At 32.0% G+C, this 18,401-nt stretch overlaps 1 protein-coding gene across 6 annotated transcripts in view; it reads left to right on the top strand.

The window, feature by feature from the left end:
* The window catches only part of LOC106466226 (WASH complex subunit 2-like), a 181,958-nt gene that overhangs the window by 53,762 nt on the left and 109,795 nt on the right, over positions 1-18,401 (top strand). For all 6 annotated transcript variants that reach the window (XM_022394196.1, XM_013926476.2, XM_022394198.1 and 3 more), the window contains one exon: positions 7,383-7,476. In XM_022394196.1, the coding sequence (XP_022249904.1) occupies positions 7,383-7,476 (94 nt within the window). The remainder of the gene's footprint in view (positions 1-7,382; positions 7,477-18,401) is intronic.

Genomic DNA, 18,401 nt, shown 5'->3' with positions numbered 1-18,401 from the left:
CCCTCTAGTCGGTTCAAAGTCGACAAAGCTCTACTGAACACGAGCAATGCTGATTGGCTGCCTTCTTTGCTCAATAGTTCAAAATTAGAGATGGTTATACCTGAATTCTAGGGATCTCTGATGCGGCCGTTTAGCCCAAAGGCACATAAGGTATTCATCACTTAGCGGTGATTTTGATCCTAATAAAATAAAGTACAAACTAGTCTTTACTCAGAAATAGGTGTTGGATGGTCTACTCTCTTTACATTTATTGAAAGATATATTTTTTATCAAGTTCAACCTCAATTTCACTAAAATTACACCGTATGTCAATTTTATGGCTGTCAGAAAATTTCAACAGGAAATATTTTACAAGTTAGATACAATTTATATTAATAAATGGTACAGGCATTAAGAATATTTTGGATTAGATAAAATCCGGTGAGTTTATATGTTATCAAGCACAAAGCTACACAATGGACTATCACCACGGGTATCGAAACTTGGTTTTTAGCGTTACAAATCCCTAGACTTATCGCTGAACCAACGAAGAGAATTTTTGTACAATAATTTGAAATGAAAGACGCGATTTGCAAGAAAAAAAGAAAAGACCATTGGATTCCATGAGAATATTAAATCAACCTATGATACTTACTCTTTAATCATTATTCTTTAATTAGTGTGATAAAGGGAAGTAATATGCAGATCAAAATATTGCTAGTATTACCTTTAAGGATGACAACGTGTGAGAAAAGAGCCAGAAGTAGCAGTGACAACGAATGATACTTTCGTTTTGAGCTTAGCTATGCGAAATTAATTCTGGGAAAGTTTGTTTGTTTGTATTAAACACAAAGCTACACAATGGGCTATCTGTGCTCTGCCCACCACGGGTATCGAAACCCGGATTCTAGCGTTGCAACTCCGCAGACGTGCCGCCGTGCCACTGGGGGGCTTTTGGGAAAGAGAATGACCGGATGAAGGGAGGGGTGACGGTATTTTCTTCTTAATCAATATTATTTCTCATCAGTCTCTCATGTGGCATATTTTCAAGAATAAATATTTATTTATAATTAAAAAGAAATAGGTAACTGCCGATTGAATTCATTGCTTCATGCCACTACAGCTAGAGTTAGCATATATATATTGTAAAGTTTACGACAGATAAAGTAAGGTTCCACTGGCTGTGGTTACTTGGTGCTCACATTGCAAGCACTCAGTCCAGCCTTTGCTGCTGCACATGGCGTGCTTAATGTTTGGAGTTGTTCCCTCATTGGTGAATAATAACGAAATGTAGGTTAGTTTGAAAGCCATTTTAAATAAGATGTTACATTTTTGATAATTAAACTTTGCAAAAGTGTGCACACTGAACGTTTCTTTTCATATTCGGCCCGGCATGGCCAGGTGGTTAGGGCGCTCGACTCGCAATCTGCGGGTCGCGGGTTCGAATCCCCGTCCCACCAAACATGCTCGCCCTTTCAATCGCGGAGGGGTTTATTGTGATGGTCAATCCCTCTATTCAGTGGTAAAAGAGTAGTCCAAGAGTTGGCGGTGGGTGGTGATGACTAGTTGCCTTCCCTCTAGTCTTACACTGCTAAATTAGGGATGGCTAGTGCAGATAGCCCTCGTGTAGCTTTGCGCGAAATTCTAACCAAATCCTTTATCTTAAGCACTGTATATGATCCAGATTGTTGAGAGAGAAAGCCACTATTTCAAAGTCACGCTTACTTGCTTTTGTCAACAATAACAGGAAAGTATTTATTACAGGGTATAATATTCTAAAAACCTCTTCACGTGGTTAAAATATGGTAAATATCGTGAATCCTATGAAACTAACTGTATCTCGTTGCAGAAATGGAACTATGTTTCGTCTGTTTGTTTGAAGTTAAGCACAAAGCTTCACAATGGGCTATCTGTGCTCTGCCTACCACGGGTATCGAAACCCGGTTTCTAGCGTTGTAAGTCCGCAGACGTACCGCTGAACCACTGGAGGGGGGCAGGTTTCGTTTTACTGACCATCTAGACAATATACGTCGGAACTCTGAGCTAGAAGAGTGGTTTACCCTCTCCTCCTCCTCCCCGCAAGTTTATATGGTTGAAGTCTGGGGTTCGATTCCACGCGGTGTACAGAGTGCAGATAGACCGTCTGGTAACTTTGTAACGTAAATAATACCATGAGCCTCGTTAGTTTTGATATTTAATCTTAAGACATCACGGTGTGTTTCAAGTTAAGAGTGACAGTCGTTTCAAATCCACGTGCTTGACAATTTGCTTTATTCTTCATCTTTTGTGGAATATTATACATTTATATTTATTAGTTGTATCAGGGTATTTTCTGTATTTAGCTTCGAAATCACTGGTGATAAAAAGCAAGGGGATAAACCTGAAAAAAAGGTTCAGAAATCAGAATTTTGATTTCAGTCGTCTGCTTCTTTATCGGCTGAATTACTGGATCTTCCAATTCTGGGGACAAATGGGGCTCGACCTATACGAGGAGTGAATGCTACCCGAGAAGATCTGGACATTTCTGTATCTGATCGTCCGATTCTGGGGACAAACGGGGCTCGACCTATACGAGGAGTGAATGCTACTCTTTTGAGATCATTATTAGTCTCGTCAGCTGACGACCCTCGTCCAATTCGAGGCACAAAAGCTGATCGGAGTTGGACCTTACTTCTACCTAATCGAGGAGCTGGGATAATTTGTCGCATGTTCCTCTGGCTATCGTCATCTTCGAAGTTCCAAATGTCAGACCATTCTCCTTGGTCATCAGCTTCTTCGCTGAGTATGGATCTCTTTTTCCTGCCAATTCTTGGGATGAAACCTAAGGAAGAGCGCTTCAAAAGATCACTGTTCTCATAGCCTTTGAAGTTGAAGTCTTCTGGAACAAGATAAAAAACTGGGGATCGTCCAATCCGAGGAGAAAACTTCCAGTCATCAGCAGAAGTCAAGAGTCCTCGACCTAGTCGTAGAATCGGGATGACATTATGTCTTTTCTCTTCATCATAACTAGTATACCCTGGGAAGCAGAGAAATATTGATATTAATAACGACTGTTACAAAGGAAGTAATAAGGTATTAATTAACTAAAGAAAGATACTCAATTAATTCAGAAATCTTTTGAAAAAAACATGACTCATCTTTAGCTTGATGCACAGCACTGTGCAAAACGTAATGTTTTGCATTTTCTATAATGGTTGGATATTAGGTCGTCAAGAAATTAATGTCGCTTTTTTAGATGAAAAATCCCAAACAACTTATATATCAAAACAAAACATTTATTAAATGAAAGAGTCTCCATTCTTATCGATGATTCTTTTCCATCTTACAATCAGGTTGTTAATGTCCTTATTAAAGAAATTTGGGAAAACGTATGCAAATGTGGAAGGTGTTAAAGAGGACATCTACATGTTTTTTGCTTCAAAGTCAAGTGTTAAGATAGTGTTGCAGCGAACGAAAAAAGATGGTAATCTGATGGTGCCATATCTGGAGAATATGGTGGGTGGGGGAAAACTTCCCAACCCAACTCCATAATCTTGTGTTGTGTCAAACGTGCCACATGTGGACGTGCATTGTTGTGGAGAAGAAGAACACCTTTCCGATTTATGAGTGAAGGGCGTTTCTGATGAAGAGCTTGATTTAAACGTTCCAGTTGCTGACTATAGATCTCTGCATTGACAGTTTGCTGTGGATTGAGGAGTTTGAAATGAATTACTCCTTTGATGTCCCACCAGATGCAAAGCATCACTTTCTACGGATGGAGTCCAGGTTTTGAGGCTGGAAGTGGTTTTTTGTCTAGGACTGAGCCATTGTTTTTGGCATTTAATATTCACATAGAGAATCCATTTTTCATCACCGCTGACAATTCTGTCCAAAAATGGTTCATGCGCATTACGTGCCGGAAGAGACGAAGCAACGTTCCCATGTTGGAAATGATGATCATCAGAGAGTTTGTGAGGCACCCAAACACCATCTTTATAGAGTTTTCCCATATTACTTAGATGTTTATGTATTGTTTCATAAGAGACATGCAATTTCAGAGCCATTTCACAAGTGTGTTGCCTTGGGTTAGACTCAACAAGCGTCTTCAGAGCATCAATATCAACTCCAAAATGTCAGCCCCTGCCATCACAGTTTTTAAGGCAAAAGTCACCTGAATGAAATTTGCTGAACCATTGTTGGCACTTACAAATGTTCAAAACATTTCCATAAACTTATTTGATATTCTTTGTGGCTACAGAGGCATTGTTTCTCTTCTTGTATTCAAACAGCATTACATGCCGAATGTGTGTCTCATCGTGTGCCAACACTATAAGGGATTAGAGTATACTAAAATTTACATATTATATAGGCTACACTAATGTGACATTCAGGCAGTTCATTCAACTATTACGTGTAATGTACCTTTTTTGGGTGTGGTTAATAAAAGTGTTCCAAAACGCGAAATTAATTTCTTTGACAACCTAATATATACGAGTCAAAATCTCTCTGTTTGTCCGCCACTTTCACTGCGCAGGTCATACTTCCCTCATGTGAAAGTGCACAAAACAACAATTTTTCATTGATATATGCATCTTCTGTCTGCTAGCAGAACTGGTAATTTATATTTAATATATACAAATAACTTCTACACAGACTTGACATTTTTTGGTAAGTTTGAGTTAACATTTAATTTAGAATATAGCATTATAAGCCTATTTAGTTATACATCACTAACTATGCATCTATTAATACATCATATATTTAACCTCACACACAAAAGAAATGTATGCAAAATTAGAATGTCATGTTTGAAAAATAAAACAGTAGGCTTAGCCTATAAAATAAAATTATGCTGGCTGCCATGAAATAGACTGCAAAAAGAGTAAGGCTTAAATTCTAATATGTATTGTGTATAATCAGATTAAAGTTAAGTAAGCTTAACTGGTATTGTGCTTGCATGAGGTGGAAGATTGATTGAACCTGGAACTTGTATTTTTTTATTATTGCCATTAGAATAAACAGGCCTACTTAGTTATAGATTATTAATTATACATCTTCTAATACATCATATATTTAACTTCACATGCAAAAGAAATTTGTGCAGAATTAGAATGTTGTTTGTGAAAAAGCAAAGAGTAGGACTAGCCTATAAAATAGAATTATGCTGTCTACCATAAAATAGACTATGTGAAAACAGTAAGGTTTACATTATAATACTTATTGTGTAAAATGAGATTAAGTCACGTCAGTGAATGTATTTTATTCAACTTTTTTTTTCTCCCGGTGGTTTGATTCACCGAAGTGGATTTTTTTCTTCTGATACATTATAAAGTACAATATTGCATTTTTTTTGTAGTATATTTCATACATCAATGTCATAATGTGAATACGGTATCACATTCATAGAAATATATTCAATTTACATTAAAGCAAATTCAACGTAGTATTACATACATATTCATGTATAAAATATTAATATTTAAGGAGGGATGATGGGAGATGGGGTAACAGAGCTAGGCTTATCCTTGCCAGTGAAGGAAAAACGAAAAACATTATTCATAAGGAAGCTCTGATTTAAAACAGGTTCATAGTTTATTTTCAAAAATCAAACCTCAGGTTGTTTTCTTTTTCATAAATTTTTTACCTATCGGAATATGGAATGGGGAAACAGAGAGAGTAGTTTTTTGTTTTTTTTAAACTAGGCAATGCCACATAATGCTGTTAATTTAAAATATATTAAGTGTTCACTTACATTTTGAGTTTTTCTTCTCATACATAATAAAGATTAATGTTAATTTAAGAGACTGCTTAGCAGTAGGCCCAAGACAATTGAATTAAGCCATAGAATGCTCCCCATGCTTATAGTTCCTCTGCAAGAATATAGTTTGAGGTTAAATGAGCCCCCCCCCCAAAAAAAATCTTGGATTTGGGCTCTAAGTTCCTAAATTGTTTTCAAGATCTAAGAACAAAATTGAATTTTACATTTATTCTGAACCTTTTAAAAGTTTTGTAATATTCATTACCATTCCTAATCCCCTATAGTGCTCAACTTAATCTTTCTTTTCATGAAGATCAAATTACTAATTATAATCTTGTGTTGAAAGTAGAACTACTAGAAGTTAAAATTCAATAAAGATAAGCTATCCAGGTCGAAGCTGGTGATGTAGGTAATAAGAAGAAACTAAATGTATTATTTTTCTGTTGTTTTGAGTTGCTTCAAACTTTTGTTGACATTTTGATAAAAAAAAATAAATTATATAACAGTGGAAACTATGCAAAAAATTGAATATGTATTTACTGGTATAATGTTAAATTCAAAAATTTGTGAAATCAGTTATAATAGTTTTTCTATAAAGGGAAAAAGATTTGAAGCAGTATTTTAAATTTTGCTATGGTTACTTGATTCTGTGACCATCTGATTATCAATTAGTTACAGTTTTTATTATTAGATTCTAATTAGCATTTATTTTGTCCTATATTTCATCTACTGTCTTTAGGAAAGTCCTGAAAAGGACTGTTTGTGGTGGTATGAGCTGGAATTTGATCCTATTCTTGTTAGAAAGGCAAATTTGCTATCAACTATTATGGGCTTCCACCTCATCGGGATGTGATCTAACTATTCATTTGGATGTTTTCAAGAGAGGTTTTGCTGGATCTTGTGGTAGACGCCAACTTAGCAAAGAATTTTGTAAAACATAGATATTCCAAATAGTTAGTTGATTCAAATTGCAATGAGGTTAGAGCTGAGATGATTGGATAGCACAACTAACAAGAATACCCAAGATTGAATCCTATCTCCTGTAATTTGTTTCAAACTACCCTGAAAATTGCAGTAGATTAGCAACAGAAATGAAGGGTATAAACTAAATGGTAGTTGATATCTAATATAAGCCCCCCAGTGGCACAGCGGTATGTCTGCGGACTTACAACGCTAGAAACCGGGTTTCGATACCCGTGGTGGGCAGAGCACAGATAGCCCTTGTGTAGCTTTGTGCATAATTAAAAACAAACAAACAATCTAATAAAAATAAGGAACAATTTTGTAGTTGTTAAATTTATGTGATTGAAGAGATTGCTAACTATGGCACTGATTGGTGATTATCACACTCTTACAATATGATATATATATATATAAATAGAAATAAATATAGTACTTTAGAAAATTATAATATTATAATAGAATGATCTTTTAGAGGGCTAAAGTTTTGGTATGTATAATGAGGCCTGTGCATTGACAAGGAAATATTTTCTTCACTTAAGCAATTCTTTAATATCTCTGAATTACCAAAAAAAAAATAAGTGTAATTTGATAAACATGGTTAACTTTGATAAATGAGATCTGAATAGCTCTGTTTTCTATGCATGCTTAATTTTATAACCTTCTTACAGTATTTTTCAAGATATAAATGAACTTACCTTTCTAGGATCCATATCTTCACCGTTCCTTACCTCATATTATAGGATCCGATGCTTTCCATCATGATGAACATGTTGGACTTTTAGATCTTCTTAGTGAAGGTAAGACTTTTTTATTCTTTCTGCCTCTATATATGACAATGTGTAACAAGTAAGGATATTCAAATGTGGTGCTGATATCTTGATGGAAATGAACTCTCATGGCAAACTAAAATTTCCAGTCATTCTTCAATCATTTCTGATACCTCATTTCATGGTGTATCTTATGAGCTCTTGTCCTCAAATTTTGATTTGTTACTTAAGCAGATGCTCCTCCACCAAAATATAGGGTCTACATATATCTATATATATGTATATATCTTAAAGGATATTTGAATAAATATCTATTTATTAGGCATCATTCCTAGTTCTTTGGTGATTCTGGTATCTGAATTCATTGATTTCGTTATATGTTTTAAATTAATTAGTTTTTTCTATTTTCTACAACTTTTATTAGTTATATTGCTGTAAATAGGTGACACCAAGGGATCTTAGGTAGGAATCCTTTACATTATTTTAGCAGCTATTCTAAAGGTCACTTAATGCACTTGATGTAGGTAGATAAAAGCGTGCATTTACAGAATTTTTTAGAGATACAATCAAACTTTAATCAAATTGCTTTATTATTAATGTATGTGAATAAACGTAGAATCAAAATGTATTTAATGAATCAAATTTTAACATGCGTCGCATGAGCTGAGGGGGGGGGGTCTTTTTACTATGAGGTTATTTGTTACCGAAACTTTTTCAATGTAGAAACTGTTAAAAAACCAAGAAACTCTCACAACTTTTGTTTTTTACAAAAATTTAATACATATTTCAAAATTTATGGCACTTTGTTTCAAAGTGGATGTGCAGAGTAAAGCAGTTAGGCACGTTAATACAATTACTATGGGATGGTAGCTGTTTGACTCTTCTTTTGCTGTGACTGCATTCAAGAAATTAATAACTTCAGTTCATCATCACATGGGAAATTGTCATTGTGAACATTGTCTTTATGCTGCACCTTGAGCTCGCAGACTGCGTTTTTATGTATATGGTGTAGTTTAATTCAGATACAATGGGCATCAATTTGTCTCTGTAAAGTTGCTGTATTCTCGTGGAAAAAATAATGTCAAGGATACCATATTTTTTGTACTTTGCTGTCAAGGCTGTGATACGTTGACAAATTTCAGTGTCAGCTGGTATATCGAATTGATCAAGATATGTAGATCTCAATTCTTCAAGCATTCTTCTGGTGCCCAGTTTATTCCACTTATCCCCAACACTCTAATGGCAGGAATTTAGGTTTAAAAACCTTTAAAGCCTCAAAGAAAATTTTGGGGTCTGAAAGACAACCTGGGGTGGTCAGAAACTTTTGTTTCCCTTCACCCTGCATGATGAAAGAGTTGAAACCAAATGAATTTTGATTGAGTCACTGGGCTTAAAATTGTTAAAGCTCATGGGGAGAGAAGCTGTAGGACAAGAAGAGGCTCAGGAGATGCCAATCCAAGCATGCTGAGAAAGCCATGAAGAGACCATCTTTCAGTAGTTGGAGTTGAAGCACATGTGTCTGTGGATACATGTGATGATGACATCAGATGAAATAAGCAGTAACCAGATGGAGAAGGGAGAAATAGACCAAGTATGAACAATATCATCCTTTAATTGATCTATATATGTTTTACCATGTTGTGGACATAATGTCCAACCAAGAGTAAATTCCTCCACAAAGTAGCTGGAATTCACTTTACATCTCATGTTCATTTCTGAATTACCAGAGGATTCGATGGCTGCTTCCCACCACCCTTTTGAGATATTTTTACTGTAGGGGATAATCATGAACGTGACAAACCACAATGGCTGCATTTGAAGTATATTCCACAATATGAATGCTTGCATTTGCATGTTAAATGCTCCATGAAAGTTCCCCTACTGTTCCATACCACTTTTTTTTTTACCTGACTGTTAACAGAATCATTGATTCAGTAAAAGTAGTGCCAAATGGCTGCATTTTGGCCAATGGGAATTATCACAAAATTATAGCAAAAACAAAAAAAGCCACAATGGGTTAGCATTTCTTGATAAATAACAAAGACCCCCTTGGCTTGTACGATGTGTGTTAATATCATATAAGTTTCAATTTCTTAATTTCAAAAGGGAAATACTTAAATAAATATTCAATCTCCTCTTGTCTGAGTAATGTGACATTCGTTTTCTCTGACTTGCTCATTTTCTGTTTTCTCATCACCTGTTTATGATGTCCCGAGTTTAATGTAAATTACTCATTATAATATAGATATTATTAAAGCATAGTTTAATTTTTTTAGCCTTCTATCTTCTTTGTTTACCGAGATATAAACCAGAAAGTCATACCCATTTGCCACATCCTCTATTTCACAAATTGCCAGTAATTCTCTCTGACATTTGCTGGTACATTTATAACCAATATAAAGATAAAGTTTTAGTTTACTGAATGATGTGTAAGGCTACTTCCTTCTCAGTAGAGATTTTTAATTATTTTGCCTACAGATTCAAATTTCCTGTTATCAAGTTCAAATCAAACAGCTAAGGGAATTATTTCAACTCTTTCCATATGGACATAATTTTCTGTGCATATCATGAGGTTTTAGTGAGTTACATTCAAAATTTAATTAAACTACTTTATTATCATGGCATAAACTTGTCATTAAAATGTAACTAATTATCCATATTTTAATATTATATAAGTTATTAGTTCTTAGTTTTACAAGGCAATATTAGAAAAATCCTCAATTTCCCCTTGTATGAGATTGTGACATTTTTTTCTCTACATATTTCCTCTTCTCTAATTTATTTACCATCTCTCCAAGAAGTACAAAATTTAATACAAGTTACTTGTTATAATTTTGTTGTCACTCAGGCAAAGCATAATTTTTATAGCCTTCTATCTTATTTGATTACAAAGCGATAAACTAGAAATCAGACCTCTCTTGCCATGCCCACCTGTCACATTCTCTTTCAGAAATTGCCAATAGCTCTCTCTGATGTTTAATACTACATTGTTTATAACCAATAGAAATCCATGGTTTTAATCTATCAAATGATGTATTATGCTACGTTGTTTTCTGTAAAGCGAATTGTCTATTTTGCTTCCACTTCAAACTTTATTCACATAGGAAACGCATCAGTGAGCTTAGATGAATTTTTAACGGCTCTTGTTGTATAGTTAGCCAGAAAAATTGGAATAGTTATAGGACATTGTCTGTTTTTTGTGTGGCACGAATATTAGTTTGACATGGTTCAAAGGGCAATAAAATAAAATTTAAGTAAAACAGATGTATACTGTTATGAGTTAAAAGCATTTTAGGATAAATAAATTCAGTTTCATGTTACAATTCAAAGTCATTCTAGAAAGAAAAAGTAATTTAGATTTATTTAGGTTCTTGTTTGGAGGATTACAAGGTCAGTCAAGTAGACCAACCTTCTATAGAGTTAGGGTAGAGAAAATAATAGATAAAATATAAAGTTTTACTGAACAAAACATTTCAAATTTATTTAGGAGGTTTTAGAGATTATGCAAATGAAATTTGAGAATTTTTGGATGAAGCAAAGCATTTTTAATCTGAACATGAAGATCATGGAGAAATTTTTAGTGAAAACACTTCATTAACCCCATGACATCGACCTACTTACATTGCAGGTAGATAAATAACTCTTGTGAAAGTTATTTACAAAAATTAAACTAGTGGATGAAATTGTTTTAAATTTGACATGAAAGGTACTAAAAGTATGTAGTTTTTGAAAAATTTAATTTTGATTTTTTCTACTGTTTATGATAAAACATTCGTTATTTAATGTAGTTATTTGCACTCAGACTCTGAATAATTCACATGCAATGTGGTTTTCATTTTGAGTATAAAAATACTATTTACCATTATAACAGTTTTGACATTTCATTTACATAATCTCTAGAACCTCCTAAATGAATAACAAATGTTTTTTCAAGGTAAATGTTTATCTTTTATTTTCCATTTTCTCTACTGTATCACTAACTCTATTTATTATCATCAATGTACAGTGCAGTGAAATGTTTAAAATTAAGAAATAGAAATATGTACATGCCTTTTAGCTCTTCATTGAAGTCTTTTGAAACTTTTCTTTTTAATGTGTAATTTCACGTCTTTATCTTTTTACTTGTAGTTTACTTTTACTTTTATGCTCGATGCTAGTATGCCAACATGTCCCCACAGTGTTCTGTTTTTATTATAGAGGACACTCGTACACAAATTCTTTCACTAATGCTTGCACATGCAAATGATGCCATCCTGCTTAGACAATTTCATAAGCCAGGTTAAATGTATAAAAATCATAAACCTTTTAAATATGCAGTTTAAAACACAAATAATACACAATTAATTAAGATATAATTGTAAAACGTAAATGAAATCTAACTGTTTAGCAAACTAATACATATAAGGCAAAAAACACTTGCCAATCACTATGTACCCCTCGAGAGAACAGTGAACTAAGCTTGTTTTCTGTCTCATACTACAGATCCACACACTGGTAGAGGTTTATTTGGAGTATAATTTAATAGTGGCAAGTCTGCTCTTTTTGTTGGTTATAAGCATGCCATTCAACTTCAAATTGTCAATTAGAAACACAGCTTCGACTTTGCAAGTGGGTGTGGCTGACCTCAAACATAAAAATATTTAGAACGTTTCACATGGGGAGAAATTCTTGTAAGGCCTCCAGACAGTAATGAAATACATCTGGAAGTGTACTTTGACCGTTTGAACTGACAGTCTATATTAGCTACTCAAAGTTTCTTGTATAAGAGCTCTTAAAGTTGAGAATTGTAATTGCGAGCATATCATGTGACAACAAAAAACCAGTTTTAATTGCTCATTTTGGTGTTTCTTTTTAATATAAAGGAATAAAACATAGATAATATAAAACTTTAAGTTATAATGTATTTGATAATAATAATTTTATGAAAATACATTAAATTTTGAATGTAACTCAGTAACATGCACAGAGGGGGTTAACAAGGTTTAAAAATGGCATTGTTGCTATAGAGTTAAAAATTCTGATTTTTTGTCAACAAAAGATTCTTAATGGTTACTGAAAATTTGCAAATTCTTGTGAAGATACATAAAACATGTTAGAAGTTATAGTATGGATAATATAAAGGTCAATTTGGAGTCATTAACTTGTCTGATTTGACTGAGCCTGTAGCGAGAGTGTTAAGGCATTTATGCCCTAGTTAGTAAGTAAGTTAAATTAAAATATTTAGAGGACATTGTCTGCTTTGTGTGTGTTATTATTTTATGTTCTTAAGTGCATATTTCAGACAAATAATTATTTTAGTTATTAGCAATACAATTGCAAGGAACTAAGGTTATGTTCTATTGGAGGGCTGACAGCAAAAAAAAACAAGAGGCCAAATGTGAATACTAAATTTGTTTCTTATGAATATTTTGTATTTATTTTTATAAAAGTAAGTCAAATGTAAACATTAGAAACTTTTTAGGTTACATAATGAAAAAACAATTATGTGATTTACAGGTTGTATCAAAAGATTAGTAATTAGACATGGTTCAAAGGGCAATAAGACATGAAACTGTTATGAGTCTTAAGCTTTATAATATAAATAATTGTAAATTTCTGTTACAATTTGTAATCACTTTAGAAAAAGGAAAGGATAATTTAGTTGTTTTTTAAGGTGGCTACAAGGTCCATGTCCATTCAGTTTTAGAGTAAAAAAAAATGACGTTTGACTGAAAAACTTGATATTCATTTAAGAGATTGCAGAAGTTATGTAAATGAAATTTGAAAACTGTAAGATGAAAAAATGTTTTTAACCTTAACATGAAAATTAACTTGCACTCAAGACTAGTCATAAACAAATCTTTAGTAAATATAAGTAAAAAATCTAATTTTGTTTGTACAATAGACTTGTAATGTTTACTAAAAGTTTACCAAATTTTGTGAAGATACACAACAGTAAATGTTATATTATGTATACTTTTATGGTTGTATGATGGTTGCAAGGCTGGTAAAAATGGCCAGGCCTGTATAGAGAGATTTAATGATGTTACCAGCTAAATTATTAAGCTTAAACTGGGAACTCGGAATGAACAAGAGGTTTAATATAACAAATATATATATTAAAACCAAATGTTGTTCCTGTTTACCAGTGCATTGTTATTGAAAACTGTGTTCAACACTTTCACTATGGTCATCTTTTTTTCTGAGCATGCCATGAGATTTTAGTGAGTTACATTCAAACTTTAATTGAACTACTTTGCTATCATGGTATATGAATAAATTTGTCATAAAAACATAGCTAATAACTAAAATTTTAATAATATATAACTTTAAAGTTCTTAATTTTATAAAGCGATATTAAAAAAAATCCTGAGTTTCCCCCTAGTAAAAAAATTGTGACATTTTTTCCAGGCATCCTCTCTTCTCTAATTTATTTACTATCCCTCCATGAAGTATGAAATTTAACATAAATTTCTTATTATGATGTTGCCCTCACTCAGACAAAGTATAATTCTTATAGCCTTCAATCTTATTTAGTTATAGAGCCATGCCCACTTGCCTCCTCCTCTCTTTCACAAATTTTGTCTGTTATTGCTATTATATATATATAACCAATCAAAACCAAGATGTCTCTGTAAACAAAAATGATTGAAAGCTATGAAAATTATGCTTTGCCTGAATGATGACAACATTATAATGAGTACTTTATGTTAAATATCATATTTCTTGGAGGGGTGGTAAATAAATTAGAAAAAAGGGGATGACTAGAGAAAACAAATGTCACATTTTTCACACCAGGGTAAATACAGGACCTTTTTTTAATATTGCCTAATAAAATTAAATCTTAAAACTTAAATAATATTAAAATTTAATTTTTAACTATATTTTGATGCAAGTTTATTCATATATATTTGATAATAAAGTAGTTTAATTAAATTTTGAATGTAACTCTGTGAAATGTTATGTCATTTGCACTTTGACTTACCTGATGAGAAAGTTACTGTTATTTAGAATAAACTTATATAGTTTCATGTTGCAATTTCAAGTTATTCTAGAAAGAGAAAATGGGTAATTTAGATTTATTTTGATTTTTTTAGTGGTTACAAGGTCGGTCAAATTGACCAACCTCGTATAGGGTTAGGGTAGATAGATAAAGTATGAAGTTTTACTGAAAAAAAAAGTTTGAAAGTTATTTAGGAGGTTTTAGAAATTACATAAATGAAATTTGATACCTTTGGGATGAAGCAAAGTATTTTTAATCTTAACATGAAAATCACTTTGTATTCATGGAGAACTTTTTAGTAAAAAATATAATTTTTTTTTCTATAAATGACTCGTACCCTTTTGACTAATGGGACCTTACATTGTAGGGACCAAACGTTGCTTACATTATATTTTGCTTCAAAAATAAAACTAGTGGATGAAATTGTTTGAAATTTGACAAGAACTTTCCTAAAATTATTTAGTTTCAGAAAAATAAAATTTTCCTTTTTACTTTTTCATCTATTTCTAATAAGGATTTGTTATTTGATGTAGTTATTTGCACTTGGGTTCAGAAGAGTCCACTTGTAAGGTGATTTTCATTTTGAGTATAAAAGTACTATTTATTATCTTACAGATTTAACATTTGTTTGCATAATCTGTAGAAACTCCTTAATGAATATCAAAAGCTTTTTTAAGGTAAATGTTTATATTTTATGAATATCAAAAGTTTTTTAAGGTAAATGTTTATATTTTATTTTCCATTTCCTCTACCATGTCACTAATTCTAGCTATATCATCAACATACAATGCAATGAAATATTTAAAATTAAGAAATAGAAATATGTACATACTTTTTAACTCTTTGTTGAATAATCTTTAAAAATTATTTTTAGGTTATATGCATAATTTCAAGCTTTCACCTTTTTTTACAAATAGTTTAATTTTAATGTTTTATTTTTCTTTCCTGATCTTTACCACTGATTGTTTATGTTGACAGTGGGTACCCAAGGGCAATAGAACAGTATGAATGTCAGCCTCCAACAAAATCTTTTTGTACTCACTTGCTAATGTCAGCCTTTTAGAATGAGGGGAAGCTCTGGTTATTTTATAAAAATTATTAAACCTTTCAAGTATGAATTTTAAAACACAAATAATGCATAATTAACTAAAATCCAAAAGTAAAACCTGAATACAATTTAACTCTCTCTCTAACTATAACATATTTAGGTAAGAAACAACTGAAGTGCCATCATGAACAAAGCACCCAACAATACTACAGGCAATTACACTTTCCCAATAATGACAACTTGGTACCAATTTCAAAATAACCATTGATGGATTATAGTGTAAAATGAGCTCTTTCTAATGACTAAAAACATGTGTGTGAAGTAAGTAGATGTCGCTTGTAAAGATCAAGGATAAGTACAGAAGGTGGGCATGGCACCCATCAGAGGTTGACAAAATTTATTACTTGTTTCTTCTGCATTCAGCCAGAGAACTTTGAAACATACTTATCAATAGAGCAAGTAAATGTACATTACTGTCTAGACACACATGTACAGGACTACAGTTTTATTACTAGTTAAATCTTGTGAAAGTTTGAAATTGTTTATAGCTCAAGCATCATGAGACAACACAATTTAAAATGTTTGTTATTGCTTTCAAAGTTTGTTTTGGAATAAAGGAATAAAACTAACATAATATTAAACTTTGAAATATAATGTACTTGATGATAATAATTTTTAAATTTTGAATGTAATTCGGTGACGTGGAGAAAGGAATTTAATGTGTTAGTAAAGGGTTAATGAGTACTGAAAACTATCAAAATGTTGTAAAGATACACAAAATATATTATAAGTTACAGTATGGAAACTATAAAGGTCATTTTGGGGTCTTGAACTCAGCTGATGTGACTGAGCCTGTAGAGAGAGGGTTGTGTTTTATTTTTTATAACTGCATTTTATAACTGAGCCTGTAATGAGAAGGTTGCATTTTATTTTTTTATAATTGTGCATTTTATAAGTTTTTACATGTATGACTGGATTAAAGTATATTTCACAGTTATATCATTACTCGAAACTATATGATCTGATATTATCACATCTGTTATGAGAATGTAAAGATACATTGTCATTTTGTTCTTCTTGACAAGCAATGTTTAGATAATCCTATTTAACTGTTTTTTAGAGAAAGTTATTTCGTGAAAATAGACATAAATTTTATGTTTTCCTAGGAAAACTAAGTTTGCAATAAAAGGGATAACGATACTTGAGATAAACAACATTGTTTATTTATAAAACTAGGGGACACAGATAAATGTTTTGGAATTTAGCAGATTCTATCTTCAATATCTAAAGCAAAATAAAAGAATTACATCATTCCTAAATAAGTAACTTAAATACATAGCTATAATAACAGTAATTTAATGAAAACTACAACAACATAAAAATTAAATGAGTAACAAACAAAATACTCTACATATTAGAAAATGTGCAATTTAAATGAAGACTGCATGTTGTTCAGTGTTAGTGAAAGTTGTTTGATGTGGAGACTTTCTTTAATCAGTAATTCTAGATCGGTGTTATCTTGGCAAAGGATATTGAAATTTGATAAGTTCACATCCTGTTTCTTCACTATGTTGGTGTATAGTGGAAACACGGGTTACTCAACTTTTTATGTTTTCATGGAACTCTCATATGTTCATTGGCTCTAACTAGTACATGGTATTTGGTTTTGTCAATGTAGGAGGCTTTACAGTCTCTGCCAATGTCTGTTGACTAGTTTAGCCATCAAAACAGATCTTCTGTAAATAAATTACTTTGCAAAACACAATGGACTTTCATTGTAAACTTGACATAAACAATGGGAAGAACTCATTTTGAAATGAAGATTTCTTTGCAAGAGGTGATATGATAAGTATAAAAGTTACACTGTCCAAAAGATCAAATGATAAGTTAATATTGAAAGGCAATTCTAGTGATTTTTATTGTTTGCCAGAAATTGTGATAACCAAAACAGCCACTAATTTCTGTATGATCAAGTCTCAATTTTATGGTTAAGTATAGGATGATTCATGACATTACAGGTTTATTCAGATTGAGGAATTTAGATGAGAAAAAAATTCACGAAACAAAATTATTAGTTTTCAGATAAATTTATTAATATTAGATAGATGTATTTGACATAAAACATGCAAACTATTAACAATATTTTAGTTTTCTTATTTGAATGTTAACTCTCCCAACATGGGGTCGGTCAATTTGACCGAGTCACGTGACCTTTTGTACTCATTTCAAGTTGATATAAATTTGATACTTATAACTCTCTATATATTGGGTATATCTTCATGAAATTTAGCAGTCTTTCAGTTAATATTACAAGTCTTTCACATACAAAAAGTTATATTTCTTAGTGAAGTATTTCTAACAAAATAAAATAAAGTTTTGTCCATGAATATATTGAGTATTTGTTTTGAATAGTCCGTGTGAAAAGTAATATTCATGTTAAAATTAAAAATACTTTTCATCATCTCAAAAATCTCAAATTTCCTTTGTGTAATCCCTAAAACCTCCTAAATGCATTTCAGACGTTTTTTTTTCACTAAATCTTTATAGTTTATATGTTATTTTCTCAACGCTATCTCAAAACAGAATTGAACAATTCGACCTACCAATATAACCACCGAAAAAAAAAAACTCGAAATAAACCTAAATTAACCTTCTTTTATTTCTAGAATAACTTCAAATTGTAACTTGAAACTACATTCGTTTTTCCTAAGTAGCTCTAAGTTCGTAACATTATACATCTAATTATAATTAAATTTTATTGTTTTATTGCCCTTTGAACCATGTCTAACTGCTATCTCCACCATTATAAGTTGTAAATCACTCAGGGAATGTGCAGCTCACGTTATGCTAATGAATTACATTACCCACGAGCTGCTTGCGTACGTACCTCGTGAACCATTTGAATTATATTATTATTATTATTAT

Source organism: Limulus polyphemus, unplaced genomic scaffold, assembly GCF_000517525.1.
Source record: "Limulus polyphemus unplaced genomic scaffold, Limulus_polyphemus-2.1.2 Scaffold2193, whole genome shotgun sequence".
NCBI classification, from domain to species: Eukaryota; Metazoa; Arthropoda; class Merostomata; order Xiphosura; family Limulidae; genus Limulus; species Limulus polyphemus.
Note: the sequence above shows the minus strand (reverse complement) of the source record. Positions and strands in the feature narration are given on the sequence as shown.